The 16657-nt window shown below is 39.4% G+C and overlaps 1 protein-coding gene across 2 annotated transcripts in view; it reads left to right on the top strand.

Moving 5' to 3' along the window:
* The window catches only part of NF1 (neurofibromin 1), a 291063-nt gene that overhangs the window by 133344 nt on the left and 141062 nt on the right, over positions 1 to 16657 (top strand). For both annotated transcript variants that reach the window (XM_062175267.1, XM_062175266.1), the window contains exons 17-23: positions 1415 to 1576; positions 11141 to 11390; positions 11895 to 11968; positions 12197 to 12280; positions 14394 to 14834; positions 15214 to 15353; positions 15639 to 15761. In XM_062175267.1, the coding sequence (XP_062031251.1) occupies positions 1415 to 1576; positions 11141 to 11390; positions 11895 to 11968; positions 12197 to 12280; positions 14394 to 14834; positions 15214 to 15353; positions 15639 to 15761 (1274 nt within the window). The remainder of the gene's footprint in view (positions 1 to 1414; positions 1577 to 11140; positions 11391 to 11894; positions 11969 to 12196; positions 12281 to 14393; positions 14835 to 15213; positions 15354 to 15638; positions 15762 to 16657) is intronic.

Here is a 16657-nt window from a genome sequence, read left to right as displayed (position 1 = left end):
CAGGAGTCAGGAGCTTCTTCTGGGTCTCTCAGGCGAGTGCAGGGGCCCAAGGACTTAGATCATCTTCTACTGCTTTCCCAGGCCACAGCTGTAGAGAGCTGGATTGGAAGTGGAGCAGCTGGGTCTCGAACCAGCACCCATATGGGATGCTGGCACTGCAAGTGATGGCTTTATCTGCTATGCCACAGCGCCGGCCCCCTCAACTTAATTTTCACCAAATCTTTCAAGTACCCTCACATATGTGCAGAGGACAATAGCTGACACATTAATGTTTAAAAAGTTTTCAGAGACTTTAGCCTTAAAACCGCAATGTTGATGGTTTCTATTTGAGTTCAACAGGACTCACAGGACCAGGCCTAGGAGGCATGGGAGCTGCTGTCACCAAAGCAGGTTGAGGAGCATACTGCATCTTCACTCAGTAGCCCAAAGAATGTGACTTACCAAGACGCTTGGAGGGAAGAGAGAGAGGGTCCTCAATCTAGCCTAACTTAATTTCCTTCCATAAAGATTTCACCTTTTGAAATGGAATTTTTTCTTGGTATAGAGTGAAATTTTTTGATACTTAACTGTTAAGATATTGTGAGATTGTGGATTATAGAGAAGAGCCATAAATTTCTTTTAACATACTGTTTCTATAATTAATTAGCTTAAAATATTTTCTGTTATGGTATGATTTTAGGAGTGCTTGGTTTGCTGGGTTTTCTGCTGTAGTCCTAGAATCATAGGTATGAAATCGTAAATGTGTCAAACTCACATTCTTACCAGTACCATGCAGCTTGCTAAGTTTTCTGTTTAGAAATTTGCTAATAGTGAGGTGGGGTTATCCACATCTAGCTTTTCTTGGTGGGTTAATATAGTGGAATTTGGCATTAATTTGAATATGAGGAAAGACATTCAATTTGAGTGTTTGATGCCCTTGCAAGTGCTATAGTCTGCATACTATAGTTAGTAATCCACTAATGAATCTGTGGTGCTATTGTCAGCAGAGTCACTCTTGTGATTCACTTGACAAAAATACCAGTGTTAATTTCTGATCCAGAAGAACTTAGTCACAGAAGAGTCAACTTCCATTAATCCTGACTTGGCAGAGAATATTTGTCACTTATCATTGACTGAGCTAGCATTGTAGTTTTCATATAGTAGGCTTACATTGTTGGTGTCTTACTGTGTCTGTGTTCTGTCTAACTTACACGTCTAGCATCTGTTCTTTCTGATGATTTGGAGAGTGGAAAACTGAGGGAAGTTTCAAAGACATTGAGCAAACACATTGCTTGTGCTCAGTGTGGGGCATAGGGAGTGAGAGAGAGGATGTCTTAAATGGCAGATGACTCGTGTGGAGTGTTTCTTCCTCTTGGTGGCCAGTGCTTTGGTAGAGCTTTCTTTTCTTTTCATTTTTCTTTCTTCCTTTTTTTAGCAGGCAGATAGAAGTTCCTGTCACTTTCTTTACCTATATGGGGTAGGATGTGACGTGCCTTCTAGTGGGAATACCAGTCAGATGTCCATGGATCACGAAGAGTTGCTGCGGTCCTGTGCTCCGGGAGCCTCTCTCCGGAAGGGGAGAGGGAACTCCTCTGTGGTAAGCAGCATTTTTTTTCAAAATTTCCTGTGTCATTTTCTGTGTGTGTGTCTTTTTTTTTTTTCCTGAATGAATGAATGAACTTCAGTAAATGCCAACTAGGTAATAGGGTGTAGTCATTTAAAGCTAGTTTCATTATAGTTTTGTCACTGATCTTTATGGAACCTTTTCTTTTTAAAAAGTTTTATTTATTTATTTGAGAGGTAGAGTTACAGAGCGAGAGAGAGACAGAGAGAAAGGTCTTCCATTCACTGGTTTATTCCCCATATAACTGCAGATCTGCTGGGTCTCCCATGCTGGTGCAGGAGGCCCAAGCACTTTAGGCCATCTTCCACTGCTCTCCCAGGCCATTAGCAGAGAGCTGGATTGGAAGAGGAGCAGCCGGGACACAAACTGGTGCCCCCTCTGGGATGTCAGTGCTGCAGGCGGAGGCTTAGCCTACTATGCCTAACATCTACGTGCCTCAGTTCTTTAGACTTAAAATGAGAATAGTAATTCCCACCCTGGAGTTGTGCGAATCGAATGAGGTCATATGTAAACAGTAGTTGATTATTTGACAGTTACAAGCTATAACTGGTTAACCATGATAAACTTCTACCCCAAAAGAAAGACCATTCTTACCCTAGAAGTTTAAAAGTTGTGCCAACTGAGACAAATCCAAGATGGCGAATAGGGAGGGAGCTTACTGATAGTCCAGGAGAAGATAGTGTAATAAGAGTGGAGATAGTGTAGTCTCAGGGAAGAGTTAGGGAAAAAACGGCAGAGGAAACTCTTCCATAATTAGAGAGACACGGTGGATCTACGTGGAAGGCACAGGCACCCAAGGCTCAGGACCCCAGCTGCCGAAAGCCTCCGTACCAGTGCTGGAAAGAGGTGTGAGATGAAACCACAATAGCCCGAGACACTGGCTGAAAAATGGCAGGAAGAGCCTGGAGGGAATGAGGCTTGAAGCCCTGTGGGGGAAAGTGCACCACCTAACTAGAGGAGAGAAAAAATAAAAGGGACAGTACAGACACAATTCTCTCTCTCCACTTACCTTACAAAGGTGTATGAGCCAACAGAGCAGTCGCCATTTTGGACATAATGTAACAGCTGTGCCAGCTCAGGGCTGTGCCTGGCAATCAGCCTAGCAGAAAAACCTGACTCTGGTGGGGAGTAATAACAGGATACTAAACCTAGTGAATGAGTGGAGCTTATGAACTGGGACTGTGAAAAAAGAAAAAAAAAAAAAAACACACCTGAGGGTGTGTGGGAGAACTCATGGTGTGACTGAGACATGAGTAGTCTCGGTGGGAGACGCCACAAACTTGGGTGGCCCTGGCTACCTGGTGAGAGACATTACAGGGGAATCTGAGCTTACACTGAGGACTGCAGAGATCCTTTGTGTGGTCCTTGGGACAGAGCAGACAAATATCATTCCCACTTGGGCTAGCGCTCAGGCACTGATCGCCATTGAGAAGAAGAGCTCAGCAGAGCAGAATTACTTCCCTTCTGATTAAAAAAAGAGAGAGATTTACCACACCAAACCTGGGTGTGTCACCTTAGGCACACCTTTAACCTTGGAGAACTGAACAGAGCTCTCTGGCCACACCCACCACAAGCCTAAGAGATTCACTGAAAGCAGACAGTCCACTTATCTACAGAGTCATAGTACAACAAGAAAAGCCACCACAGCAGGGGGGGAGGGGGAGAAGAAACCGAGTATCTCCACAAATGCCAAACAACAAATGCCAAAACCAAGGAAACAAGAACAAGGAAGACAACATGATGTTCCCAAAAGAACATGACACTTCAATACAAGATTATGAAGATGACAAGATAGAAGAAATGCAAGAAATGGAACTCAAAAAAAATTTATGATAAGAATATTTAGACATAATCAAAAACAAACATGTGAACTATTGAAATTCCTAAAGTCATGAAAGAAATTCTCTTTCATGAAAATGAAATCTTAAGGAGGAATCAAAATGAAGTGAGGAATTTAATAGTACATGAAATTGAGATATTGAAGAGAAGTAAAAATTAAATGAAGAATTCAATAGAACAAATAAAAAACACAGTTGAGAGCCTTAAAAACAGAATCAGTGAGACAGAAAAGAGAATATCAGACTTAGAAGACAGAGCACAGGAAAGTATACAGGCAAACCCAAGATAAGAAGAGGAAATTAGAAATCTAAAAGCACTGTTGGGAATCTACAGGATGCTATTAAAAAACCCGACATTGGGCTCTAGGGGTTCCTGAAGGCATGGAGAGAGAGAAAGGATTAGAAAGCCTTTTTAGTGAGATACTAGCAGAAAACTTCCTGGGTTTGGAGAAAGAAAGAGACATAGAAGTACAGGAAGCACACAGAACTCCCAGTAGACAGGACCAGAAGAGATCCTTGCCATGACACATTGTAATCAAACTCACCACAGTGAAACATAAAGAGAAGATTCTAAAATGTGTGAGAGAGAAATGCTAGATTACTTTCAGAGGATCTCCAATTAGACTCACAGCAGACTTTCATCAGAAACTCTACAGGCTAGCAGGGAATGGTGAGATATAGCTCAAGTACTAAGAGAAAAAAGCTGCCATCTCAGAATATTATATCTTGCAAAGCTCTCATTTGTGAATGAAGGTGAAATAAAGACCTTTCATAGCAAACAGAAATTGAAAGAATTTGTCACCACTTGTTCAGTCTTGCAAAAGATGCTTAAAGATGTGTTACACACAGAAACATGGTAATCAATATGAAGGAAGTTAAGGGAAGAAAATCTCTCAGTAAAAGATCACAGGAATTTCAAAGTATATTAGAAATATCTTTGGAAAAAATGGCAGGACAAAGTCACTACTCAATAGTCACATTGAATGTAAATGGCTTCAACTCTCCAGTTAAAAGACACAGACTGGCTGAATGGATTAAAAAACAAAGCCCATGTATTTGCTGCTTACAAGAAACACATCTTTCCAACAAAGGTGCATGCAGACTGAAAGTGAAAGGTTGGAAAAAGATATTCTATGCTAACAGAAACTAAAAAAGAGCTGGCGTAGCCATCTTAATATCAGACAAAATAAACTTTAACACAAAAACTGTTAGGAGAGACAAAGAGGAGCACTATATAATGATTAAGGGATCAATTCAACAGGAAGATGTAACTATTATAAACATATGCATCTAATTATAGGGCACCGGGTTATTTAAAAGATATTAAAGAACTTAAAGGGAGACTTAGGCTCCAATACAATAGTATTGGGGGGACTTCAATATTCCACTTTCAGCAATGGACAGATCAACCAGACAGAAAATCAACAAGGAAACAGCAGATTTAATTGACGCCATAGACCAAATGGATCTAACAGATATGTACAGAACTTTTTATCCTACAGTTGGAGAATACACATTCTTCTCAGCAGAGCATGGAACTTACTCTAGGATTGACCACATACTAGGCCATAAAGCAAGTCTCAGCAAATTCAAAAGAATTGAAATTGTACCATGCATCTTCTCAGAACACAATGGAATGAAGCTGGAAATTAGCAACTCAGGAATCCCTAGAGCATATGCAGGCACATGGAGACTGAACAACATGCTATGAATGAAAACTGGGTCTTAAAAGAAATCAAAAGAGAAATCAACAACTTTCTGGAAGCAAATGAAGATAACAACACAACATATCAAAATTTATGGGCTGGCGCTGTGGCTCACCTGGCTAATCTTCCGCCTGTGGCGCCAGCACCCCGGGTTCTAGTCCTGGTTGGGGCGCCAGTTCTGTCCCAGTTGCTCCTCTTCCAGTCCAGCTCTCTGCTGTGGCCCAGGAAGGCAGTGCAGGATGGTCCAAGTGCTTGGGCCCTGCACCCGCATGGGAGACCAGGAGGAAGCACCTGGCTCCTGGCTTCGGATCAGCACAGCACTGGCCATAGCAGCCATTTGGGAGTGAACCAATGGAAGGAAGACCTTCCTCTCTGTCTCTCTCTCCCTCTCTCACTGTCTAACTCTGCCTGTCAAAAAAAAAGAAAAACTTATGGGATACGGCAAAAGCAGTGTTAAGAGGAAAGTTTATAGCAGTAGGTGCCTACATCAAGAAATTGAAAAGGCACCAAATAAATGAGCTATCAATGCATCTCAAGGATCTAAAAAAACTACAGCAAACCAAACCCAAAACTAGTAGGAGAAGAGAAATAATTAAAATTTGAGAAGAAACTAACAGAATTGAATCCAAAAAATCATTACAAAATATCAGCAAAACAAACAACTGGTTTTTTGAAAAAATAAACAAAATTGACACACCATTGGCCCAACTAACTAAAAAAAGGAGAGAGAAGACCCAAATCAATAAAATCAGAGATGAAAAAGGGAATGTAACAACAGACACCACAGAAATAAAGAGTCATCAAATTAGTACAAAGAGTTATATGCCAGCAAACTGGGAAATCCATAGAAATGGATAGATTCCTGGACATATACAGTCTGCCTAAATTGAATCATGAAGACATAGAAAACCTAAACAGACCCATAACCGAGTCAGATATTGAATCGGTAATAAAGGTCCTCCCAACAAAGAAAAGCCTAGGACCAGATGGATTCACTGCTGAATTCTACCAGTCATTTAAAGAAGAACTAACTGCAATTCTTCTCAAACTATTCAAATCGATTGAAAGAGAGGGAATCCTCCCAAATTCTTTCTAGAAGCCAGCATCACCTTAATTCCTAAACCTGAAAAAGATGCAGCAGAGAAAGAGAATTACAGACCAGTTTCCCTTGATGAACATAGACGCAAAAATCCTCAGTAAAATTCTGGCCAATAGAATGCAACAACACATCAGAAGGATCATCCACCCAGACCAAATGGGATTTATCCCTGGTATGCAGGGATGGTTCAATGTTCACAAATCAATCAGTGTGATATATCGCATTAGCAAACTGCAGAAGAAAAACCATATGAGTATCTCAATAGATGCAGAGAAAGCATTTGATAAAATACAACACCCTTTCATGATAAATACTCTAAGCAAATTTGGTATAGAAGGAAATACTCAACACAATCAAGGCAATTTATGAAAAACCCATGGCCAGCATCCTATTGAATGGGGAAAAGTTGGAAGCATTTCCACTGAGATCAGGTACCAGACGGGGATGCCCACTCTCACCATTGCTATTTAGTATAGTACTGGAAGTTTTAGCCAGAGCTATTAAGCAAGGAATATAAGTCAAAGGGAAACAAATTGGGAAGGAAAAGTCAAACTATCCCTTTTTCCAGATGATATGATTCTTTATTTAGGGGATCCAAAGAACTCTACTAAGAGACTATTGAAACTCACAGAAGAGTTTGGCAAAGTAGCAGGATATAAAATCATTACACAAAAATCAACAGCCTGTGTATACACAAATAATGCCATGGCTGAGAAAGAACTTCTAAGATCAATCCCATTCACAATAGTTACAAAAACAATCAAATGCCTTGGAATAAACTTAACCAAAGATGTCAAATATCTCTATGATGGAAATTACAGAACCTTAAAGAAAGAAAGAAGAGGATACCAAAAAATAGAAAAATCTTCCATGTTCATGGATTGGAAGAATCAATATCATCAAAATGTCCATTCTTCGAAAAGCAGTTTATAAATTCAATGCAATACCAATCAAAATACCAAAGATCTGGAAAAAATGAAGCTGAAATTTATATGAAGGCACAAGAGACCTCAAATAGCTAAAGCAATCTTGTACAACAAAAATAAAGCCAGAGGCATCACAATACCAGATTTCAGGGCATACTATATGGCAATTATAATCAAAACTGCATGGTACTGGTATAGAAACAAATGGATAGACCAGTGGAACTGAATACAAACACCAGGTATCAATCCAAACATCTATAGCCAACTTATATTTGATCAAGGAGCTAAAACCAATTCCTGGAGCAAGGATAGTCTCTTAAAAAATTGGTGCTGGGAAAACTGGATTTCCACATGCAGCAGTATGAAGCAAGACCCCTACCTTACACCTTACACAAAAATCCACTCAACATGGATTAAAGATTGAAACCTATGACCCGACACCATCAAATTATTAGAGAACATCAGAGAAACCCTGCAAGATATAGGCACAGGCAAAGATTTCTTAAAAAGACCCCAGAGGCACAGGCAGTCAAAGCCAGAATTCACAATGGAGATTACATCAAATTGAGAAGTTTCTGTTCTGCAAAAGAAACAGTCAGGAAAGTGAAGAGGCAGCTGACAGAATGGGAGAAAATATTTGCAAATTATGCAACTGATAAAGGATTAATAACCAGAATCCACAAAGAGATCAGAAACTCTACCACAACAAAACAACCCGCTTAAAGAGATGGGCCAAGGATATACGTAGATATTTTTCAAAAGAAGAACTACAAAGGCCAACAGACACATGAAAAATGTTCAGAATCACTAGCCATCAGGGAAATGCAATTCAAAACCACAATTAGGTTTCACCACATCCCGGTTCGAATGGCTTATATACAGAAATCAACTAACAACAGATGCTGGTAAGGATGTGGGGGAAAAGGCACACAAATCCACTGTTGTTGGGAATCCAAATTGGTAAAGCCACTATGGAAGACAGTCTGGAGATTCCTCAGAAACCTGAATATAGTCCTACCTTACAACCCAGCCATCCCACTCCATGGAATTTACGCAAAGGAAATTAAATTGGCAAATAAAAGAGCTGTCTGCACCTCAATGTTTATTTCAGCTCAATTCACAATAGCTAAGACATGGGATCAACCTAAATGCCCATCAACAGAAGACTGGATAAAGAAATCATAGGATATGTACTCTTTAGAATACTATACAGCAGTAAAAAAAAAAATGAAATCCAATCATTTGCAACAAAATGGAGGAATCTGGAAAACATAATACTGAGTGAAATAAGCCAGCTCCAAAGGGACAAATATCATATGTTCTCCCTGATCAGTGACAACTAACTGAGCACCTAAAGAAAACCTGTAGAAGTGAAAGAGACACTATGAGAAACAGTGACTTGATCAGCCCTCGTCCCGACTGTCGAGGAACAGGTTACTATTTTATTCCTTTTAGTATTTTTTTGTTCTACTTAATACCATTGATTGAACTCTTTACTCAACACGGAATTATTCTTAGGTGTTTAAATTTAACTGAAAAGTGATCCCTGTTAAATATGAGAGTGGGAATAAGAAAGGAAGGAGATGTACAGTTCGGCACATGCTTACTTGGACTTACCCCTAATGGTAGAGCTAGAATCGTGCCAGGGGATTCGAATTCAATCCCATCAAGGTGGCATGTACCAATGCCAACTTACTAGTCAAAATGATCAATTTCAGTTCATAATTATAGGATTAAGTGTCAAAGGGATCACATAAACAGGACTAGTGTCTGCCAATAATAACTGATAGAATGAAAAAGGAGAGAACAATCCAACATGGGAAGCAGGATACACAGCATACTCATAGAATGGCAGATGTCCTAAACAGCACTCTGGCCTCAGAATCAGTCTTTAAGGCATTCGGATCCAGCTAAAAAGCCCATGAGAGTTTTTCAGGCATGGAAAGCCAAGACACTCTGGCAGGGAAAAAAAAAAAGACCTAAATGAAAGATCTCTGTGAGTGAGATCTTAGCAGAAAGAAATGGCCGTCAAAGAAGGGGATACCTTTCTCTGAAGGGAGGAGAGAACTTCCACTTTGACTATGACCTTGTCTAAATAAGATCAGAGTTGGCAAACTCAAAAGGCTTCCATAGCCTTGGCAACTCATGACAAGAGCCTCAAGTGATTACTGACGTCATAAATAAGAGTGATAATTTTTAAATCAACAATGGGAGTCCCTGTGCACTTACTCTCCATGTAGAATCTCTGTCCTTAATGTGTTGTACTATGTGAATTAATGGCAAAACTACTACTCAAACAGTACTTTATACTTTGTTTATCTGTGTGGGTACAAACTATTGAAATCTTTAACTAAGTTGATCTTCTGTATATAAAGATAATTGAAAAATCTTGGTGAAGAATGGGATGGGAGAAGGAGTGGGCGATGGGATGGTTGCAGGTGGAAGGGAGGCTATGGGGGAAAAAGCCACTATATTCCAAAAGTTGTACTTTCTTTTTTTTATTATTATTATTTTATTTTTTATTTTTTTGCCAGGCAGAGTTAGACAGTGAGAGAGAGACAGAGGGAGTTTGGGAGAGAGACAGAGAGAAAGGTCTAACTTCCGTTGGTTCACTCCCCTAATGGCTGCTACGGCCAGTGCTGCGCCAATCCAAAGCCAGAAGCCAGGTACCTCCTTCCAGTCTCCAGTGTGCCTGCAGGGACCCAAGCACTTGGGCCATACTCCACTGCCCTCCCGGCCCACAGCAGAGAGCTGGACTGGAAGAGGAGCAACCAGGACTAGTACCTGATATCCCAACCGGCACTATAACCCGGGTTTTGGTGCTGCAGGCGGAGGATTAGCCTAGTGAGCCACGTCGCCAGCTAAAAGTTGTACTTTCAAAATTTATATTTATTAAATAAAAAATTTTTTAAAAAGTTGTACCAACTAGCATAGGTACGGATTTACTGAGATAAAATTTGGCATCCTGTTGTAGATTCATGTTTCTGGATTTTTTGTGTATAGAATTCCTCCTAAATGTAAATCACATTAAAATGAAAAATATGGCATCACTACCAAGGACTTTGTGTTCCAGACCATGACTTTCTTTTTTAAATCCCTACTTTAAAATACAATCCTCTTTTGAGAAAAAAAAAAACAGCTCAGCAGTATGGCATTTTTTGTCAGCTGCTTTACCTGCAGAACATGTATTTGTCTTGTAAATGAGTTTCTCCATTTTATATTTGGGGAATATATAATTCAGACTCTTATATATCTTCTTCAGCAATGTTTAGCTCTTGACTGTGCCTTATTTTAATCAGTACTGCAGTGTACTTATGTGTTCCCTTTTGTAAGTAGATAGAACTCCTTGTTACTTCCTCTTTCTTTGTATCTTATAATTTACTTGGAAGTACGTTACATTTTTCTGCAGTAGATTTATATTTGGGTATTTTACTTGTGTCCCTGTTAGACTTAATTTATACTTCTGGGATCTAGACTGGGTAATACCTATTTGATTTGAAATTGAGTAGATAGTAGTAAATTTTAGTCCAATTAATCTCATCTAGGGAAATGTGTTTAGCCTAGGAGTTACATCTAAATTGGAGTGCCCAGCTTCTGCTCCTATCTCCAGCTTCTTGCTAATGCAGACCCCAGGAGGTAGTGTGATGGCCCAAATAATTGTATGTCCTGTGGCCCACATAGAACTGGATTGTGTTCTTGGTTCCTGGTTTTGGCCCCAGCTATTGCAAGCATCTGGAGCGTGAACCAGTGGATGGGGGCTCTCCTGCTGTTCTCTCAAATACAGTTAAAAAAAAAAAAAAAAAAACCTAACAATCTCATTTAGACCAAATCCTTATCCTAACTAAAATGAAAACTTTTTGTGAATTGTTTTATGCTGATATATATGGCACATAGTTTATTGACCGGTTGGGTGTTATAAATAAAGTCATCTAAGTTGCAAATATATGCCTCCAACCCCTGACTCCCAGGATGGTGCTGCAGGTTGCAGTGGAACCCCACCCATATGCCGACAAGCCCAGACCAAACTGGAAGTGGCTCTGTACATGTTTCTGTGGAGCCCGGACACTGAAGCTGTCCTGGTTGCCATGTCCTGTTTCCGCCACCTCTGTGAGGAAGCAGATATCCGGTGTGGGGTAGATGAAGTGTCAGTGCACAACTTCTTGACCAACTATAACACGTTCATGGAGTTCGCCTCCGTCAGCAATATGATGTCAACAGGTAAATGTGGATGATGGGCGTTTTTCCCCTTGTCAGTTGGCCTCAAGTCACATAAAATCTGATTGTGTTAGCAGTGTAAGAATGCTTTTTAAATCTATGGGGGCAGAATTAAATAACTAATTGATAGCCTTTTTTGAACAGGGTAATGTGAACATCAGTAGTATTTGAAATTGTTCATCTCCCACCAGGTTTTTAGTATGGTTACTGTGCTGTACAGTTGTTAAATAGCTAGCAGTGTAGATCATTATCAATTACAGATCATATAATATTTAATTCTGCCATGTTTTGAGTAAGTCATAGATAGAAAGAGCTATTTTATGCTGTGGACATTGTGGAGTCCCAGATAAATAAAAACCTGGGTTGTGAGGCTGGTGAAAGGAAGGCTTCAGCTGTATCATTTGAAGCAGTCATTCCATTCCTCCTCCCCTGCCTTTTGGATGGGGCTTGTCAGGGGCTCTACTGGCAAGCAGTATAGTAGCTTGACTTGCTGTCCTCTATGTTTAGGAAGAGCAGCACTTCAGAAAAGAGTGATGGCACTGCTGCGACGCATCGAGCATCCCACTGCAGGGAACACAGAGGTATGCCTGCAGCAACAGGAGCACCTGTCCCCCCAGCCCTATTTGGAGAAGCCTCCTTTTATGTGTCTGTGATCAGGAATAGCTCTTGAAGCAAACTCAAGATATGTGCATGTGATAAGTAGAATGTTATTCTTGTAGTGGGCACCAGCTTTGAAAACTGGCAGTTACTGATTAATTTTTAGCTGTTGGCTTACAGTTGCTTTCAAATGATAGTTGTCTTCATTTTAGGCTTGGGAAGATACACATGCAAAATGGGAGCAAGCTACAAAATTAATCCTTAACTATCCAAAAGCCAAAATGGAAGATGGCCAGGTGAGTTTGGGAAGATGACTTTTGTCTGTTACTTGGTAAGGTAAATAGGTATACTTGGCTTCTGTAATCTTTTGGGAGTGACTCTTAGACTAATAAATATATAGTTGTCCTAAGACTGAGATTGAGTGGTGGTTCGTCTGTATCTGCACTCACTAATATGGTAACCAGTAACCACATGTTGATGTTTAGTCTAAGTTGCATTTTAACTTAAATTAATTAAAAAGTAATGAGATGGTTCCTCAGTCATACAAGGCACTGTACTGTGGTCACATTTCACCCCTCAGTAGCTGCGTGTGGCAGTTAGTTGGCATTTGCACAGCAGGGATAGGAAAGGTTACCACCATCATAAAGACCATTCCTCTACTCTTGTTTTTTCTCCCTTTCACAAAGAGGTGACAGAGGTAGACAAGAATAAAATTGAAATGGTTTATTTTGTTGTTTTATTTGATATTCTAATTAAGGGATCTTAAGATTTAGATGGACCGATTAAACCTGTAGGTTAAATGAAATTTAAAGTGTAGACATTTCATTCATCAGTTGTTGTCAATTGTATCATTTCATCCATCAACTATTAATATCAACCTATTACCTCAGAAATTAATAGTTAATTGGTATTCGTGTTTTCTTTGTAATGCCCATGTGCTTTTTATTAGGTATTTTGGAAAAACTGGTTATCCTCCCATTGCCTTTTTCCTGGCATGCTTAATTAGAACAGGGAAGAAGTTATGTTTTTGTGAAGCAAAATTGTGTATCTAGTGTTGGAGAAGACATGTAGCTTTAGAATGAAAGCATTTTGTTGGTAACTGTTTCATATTTATTCATACACTTCGCCCATTTAAAGTGTTTACTTCTTTGACTATTTTAGCATATTCACAGAGTTGTACAACCATTGCCGCAATAAATTTCAGAATATTCTCATCACCTCAAATAAAACTACACCAAAAACAAAAAATAAAACCCTCGTACCCTTTAACTATCTCTGCTCCAACTCCTACTTTGCTACCTGTCCACCCCCTCCTACCAGTCACTGTTTGTGTAGATTTGCCCATTCTAGACATTTCCTAGAAACAAAATCATACATTACATAAGCTTCTATGACTGGCTTATTTAATTTAATATAATGTTTTTAAGTTTCATCCATGTGAATCAAAAGCATTTTCAAAAATTTTAAAAATTTATATAAAGGGAACAAATTTCACATATTTCACAAGTATACTTTTAAGAACATAATTATACTTCCCTCCTTTCCCTCCCTCCCTTGGTCCCACCTTTCCCTCCTCCTTCCTTATTTTATTTCAATTTTTTTCAATTTATTTCAAATTTTATGTCAATTTTTGACATACTGTCAGATTACTTTATAATCACAAGCTTAACCCTCCACTAAATAAAAGAACCACTGTTCTTCAGGATTATAGGCAAGTGCTATAAACAATAAACAGATCTCAAAACGTTTAGCTCATATACATTACATTTGTGTATTCTGTATATTAGTTTTCACAAATCAGGGAAAACATGGTATTTGTCTTTGGGGACTGGCTTATTTCACTAAATATAATGGTCTCCAGTTGCATCCTTTTTTTTTTTTTTTGTGAAAGACAGGATTTCATTCTTTCTATGGCTGAATAGTATTCCGTTATTTATACCATAATTTCTTTATCCATTCATCAGTTGATGGGTATTTGGGTTGATTTGATATCTTAGCTAGTATGTGTTGAGCTGCTATAACCATTCTATGATACAGATAACTCTTTGACATGCTAATTTCATTTCCTTTGGGTAAATTTCCAAGAGTGGAATGGCTGGGTCATATGGTAGATATATTTTCAGGTTTCTGAGAAATATCCATACTGACTTCCATAATGGTTGAATTAGTTTACATTCCCACCAGCAGTGCATTAGGGTACTTTAAAGAAACTTGACACTCTGGTTGATATTAGTCTAGCTATGGATATATTAGTTGCTCTTTAAAAATATATATGGGAGGTTCAGATTTTGACTTTTAAAATGTAAAAATGTACTTTTGTTATGGAAGAGATGTTGGATAATGAATAATTTTGTCAAGTTTCAACCAATTTAAGTGGAATTCATGCTGTCCACAAAAATTTTTGTTTAGGCTGCCGAGAGCCTTCACAAGACCATTGTTAAGAGGCGAATGTCCCATGTGAGTGGAGGAGGATCCATAGATTTGTCTGACACAGACTCCCTGCAGGAATGGATCAACATGACCGGCTTCCTTTGTGCTCTTGGGGGTGTGTGCCTGCAGCAGAGGAGCAATTCTGGCCTGGCGACCTATAGCCCACCCATGGGCCCCGTCAGTGAGCGAAAGGGTTCCATGATTTCAGTGATGTCTTCAGACGGAAATGCAGACACACCTGTTAGCAAATTTATGGACAGGCTGCTCTCCTTGATGGTGTGTAACCATGAGAAAGTGGGACTTCAGATACGGACCAACGTTAAGGATCTAGTGGGTCTAGAGTTGAGTCCTGCTCTTTATCCAATGTTGTTTAACAAATTGAAGAACACCATCAGCAAGTTTTTTGATTCCCAAGGACAGGTAAAGTATTTTCTGCTTTATTTTTCATGTTTCCTTATGACTAGAATGACTTGTTTGAAATAATGAGGCTTTTTTCTTTGTGATTATTTAAAGTAGATACTCAAATGAATATAGATTCACAGTTTTAAAAAATAGACAATTTCAGAAAGAAGAGGCATGTTATTTAGGGATCAGTTTGCTGCCTAGGAACTGGTGTGTGAGGGTACCTAGGAGTATAAATGTCTTGGCTGTGGTATGAGTGTGTCTCTCTGTGCTTGTTGGCATGTACACCTGTGGGTACATTTCAGTGTGTGATGGTCCGTGGTTCAGTTTCATTGCTGCGCAGTCTGTCTTGTGTGCAGTGAAGACATATCACTAATGTAATTTATTCTTTGCATAGGTTTTATTGACTGACACCAATACTCAGTTTGTAGAGCAAACCATAGCTATAATGAAGAACTTACTAGATAATCATACCGAAGGCAGCTCTGAACATCTGGGCCAAGCTAGCATTGAAACGATGATGTTAAATCTGGTCAGGTAAGCATTCTCTTGAAATGTAGCACAAGTGTATTTTAAGGAGTAAGAAAAACGTCTTACACTTGGTATTGGTAGTTATTGAAATCATTTGCCCTCCTTTCCTTTACTACATCCAAAGTAGGGTATAATAATATAGTCAGAAGTTGTGTATGTTCTCATGTAAATAAAAATATTATCATTCTTAAGGTTATACTTATTCATTTTATTTAAAGATTAAAAGGATTTAGAATACCCTCTCTTTTTCTCTTAGCTGATAATTTTTGTCATATTTCTTTGTCTTCATAGATATGTTCGTGTGCTTGGAAATATGGTCCATGCAATTCAAATAAAAACAAAGCTGTGTCAGTTAGTTGAAGTCATGATGGCAAGAAGAGATGACCTCTCATTTTGTCAAGAGATGAAATTTAGGTGAGTTTCTTGAAAGAGCAAAGTAGGGTTTTGTAAATCTTACGTTGAATGAAGTACAGAAAAATAGTAGGTGTCTGGTTATTGGGGAAAGGATCCTTGTGCATGTTTGCTTTTCTCTTTATGTCTTCATATTTCCCACACTTTATGCCTCTGACATTGGCCTCTTTTTCTAAACTGAGTTGCACTTGAGCTAAGAATTTGATTCTGTTTTCAAATGGGTTCGATAACTAAGGACCCATCTGGAGGATCAACATCAAAGTTAACTCGTGTTCATCCTTTCTTTTACATCTGTGATTGCAGGATCTCATTCATCAATTTGTCACATCACCTGCGTTATTTGGCAAAGTATCAGTACTGGGTGAACATTTTTTTTTTAATTAATTTATTTATTTGAAAGAGTTACACAGAGAAGGAGAGGCAGAGAGAGAGAGAGAGAGGTCTTCCATCCCCTGGTTCACTCCCCAAATGGCTGCAGTGGGCAGAGCTGAGCCAATCAGAAGCTAGGAGCCAAGAGCTTCTTCCAGGTCTTCCATGCAGGTGCAGGGGCCCAAGGACTTGGGCCATCTTCTACTGCTTTCTCAAGCCATAGCAGAGAGCTGGATCAGAAGTGGAGCAGCCAGTACTCGAACTGGCACCTATATGGGATGCCGGCATTGCAGGTGGCATCTTTATCCACTACACCACAGCACTGGCCCCTGGATGAATGTTTATTTGGTTTAGTGATTAAGACCATGTGGCCCATGTCAGAATGCATGGGTTCAAGTCCCTTCTCTGGCTCTTGATTCAAGTTTCCTGCCAGTGTAGACCCTGAGAGGCAATAGTGATGATAATTGGGTTCCAACCACCTATGTGGGATACCTGGACTGAGTTCTTGGCTCCTGACTTTGGACTGGCCT

This window comes from Lepus europaeus, chromosome 18 (assembly GCF_033115175.1).
Source record: "Lepus europaeus isolate LE1 chromosome 18, mLepTim1.pri, whole genome shotgun sequence".
Taxonomy (NCBI): domain Eukaryota; kingdom Metazoa; phylum Chordata; class Mammalia; order Lagomorpha; family Leporidae; genus Lepus; species Lepus europaeus.
The sequence above is the reverse complement of the archived record's forward strand: the minus strand, read 5'-3'. Positions and strand labels throughout refer to the sequence as shown.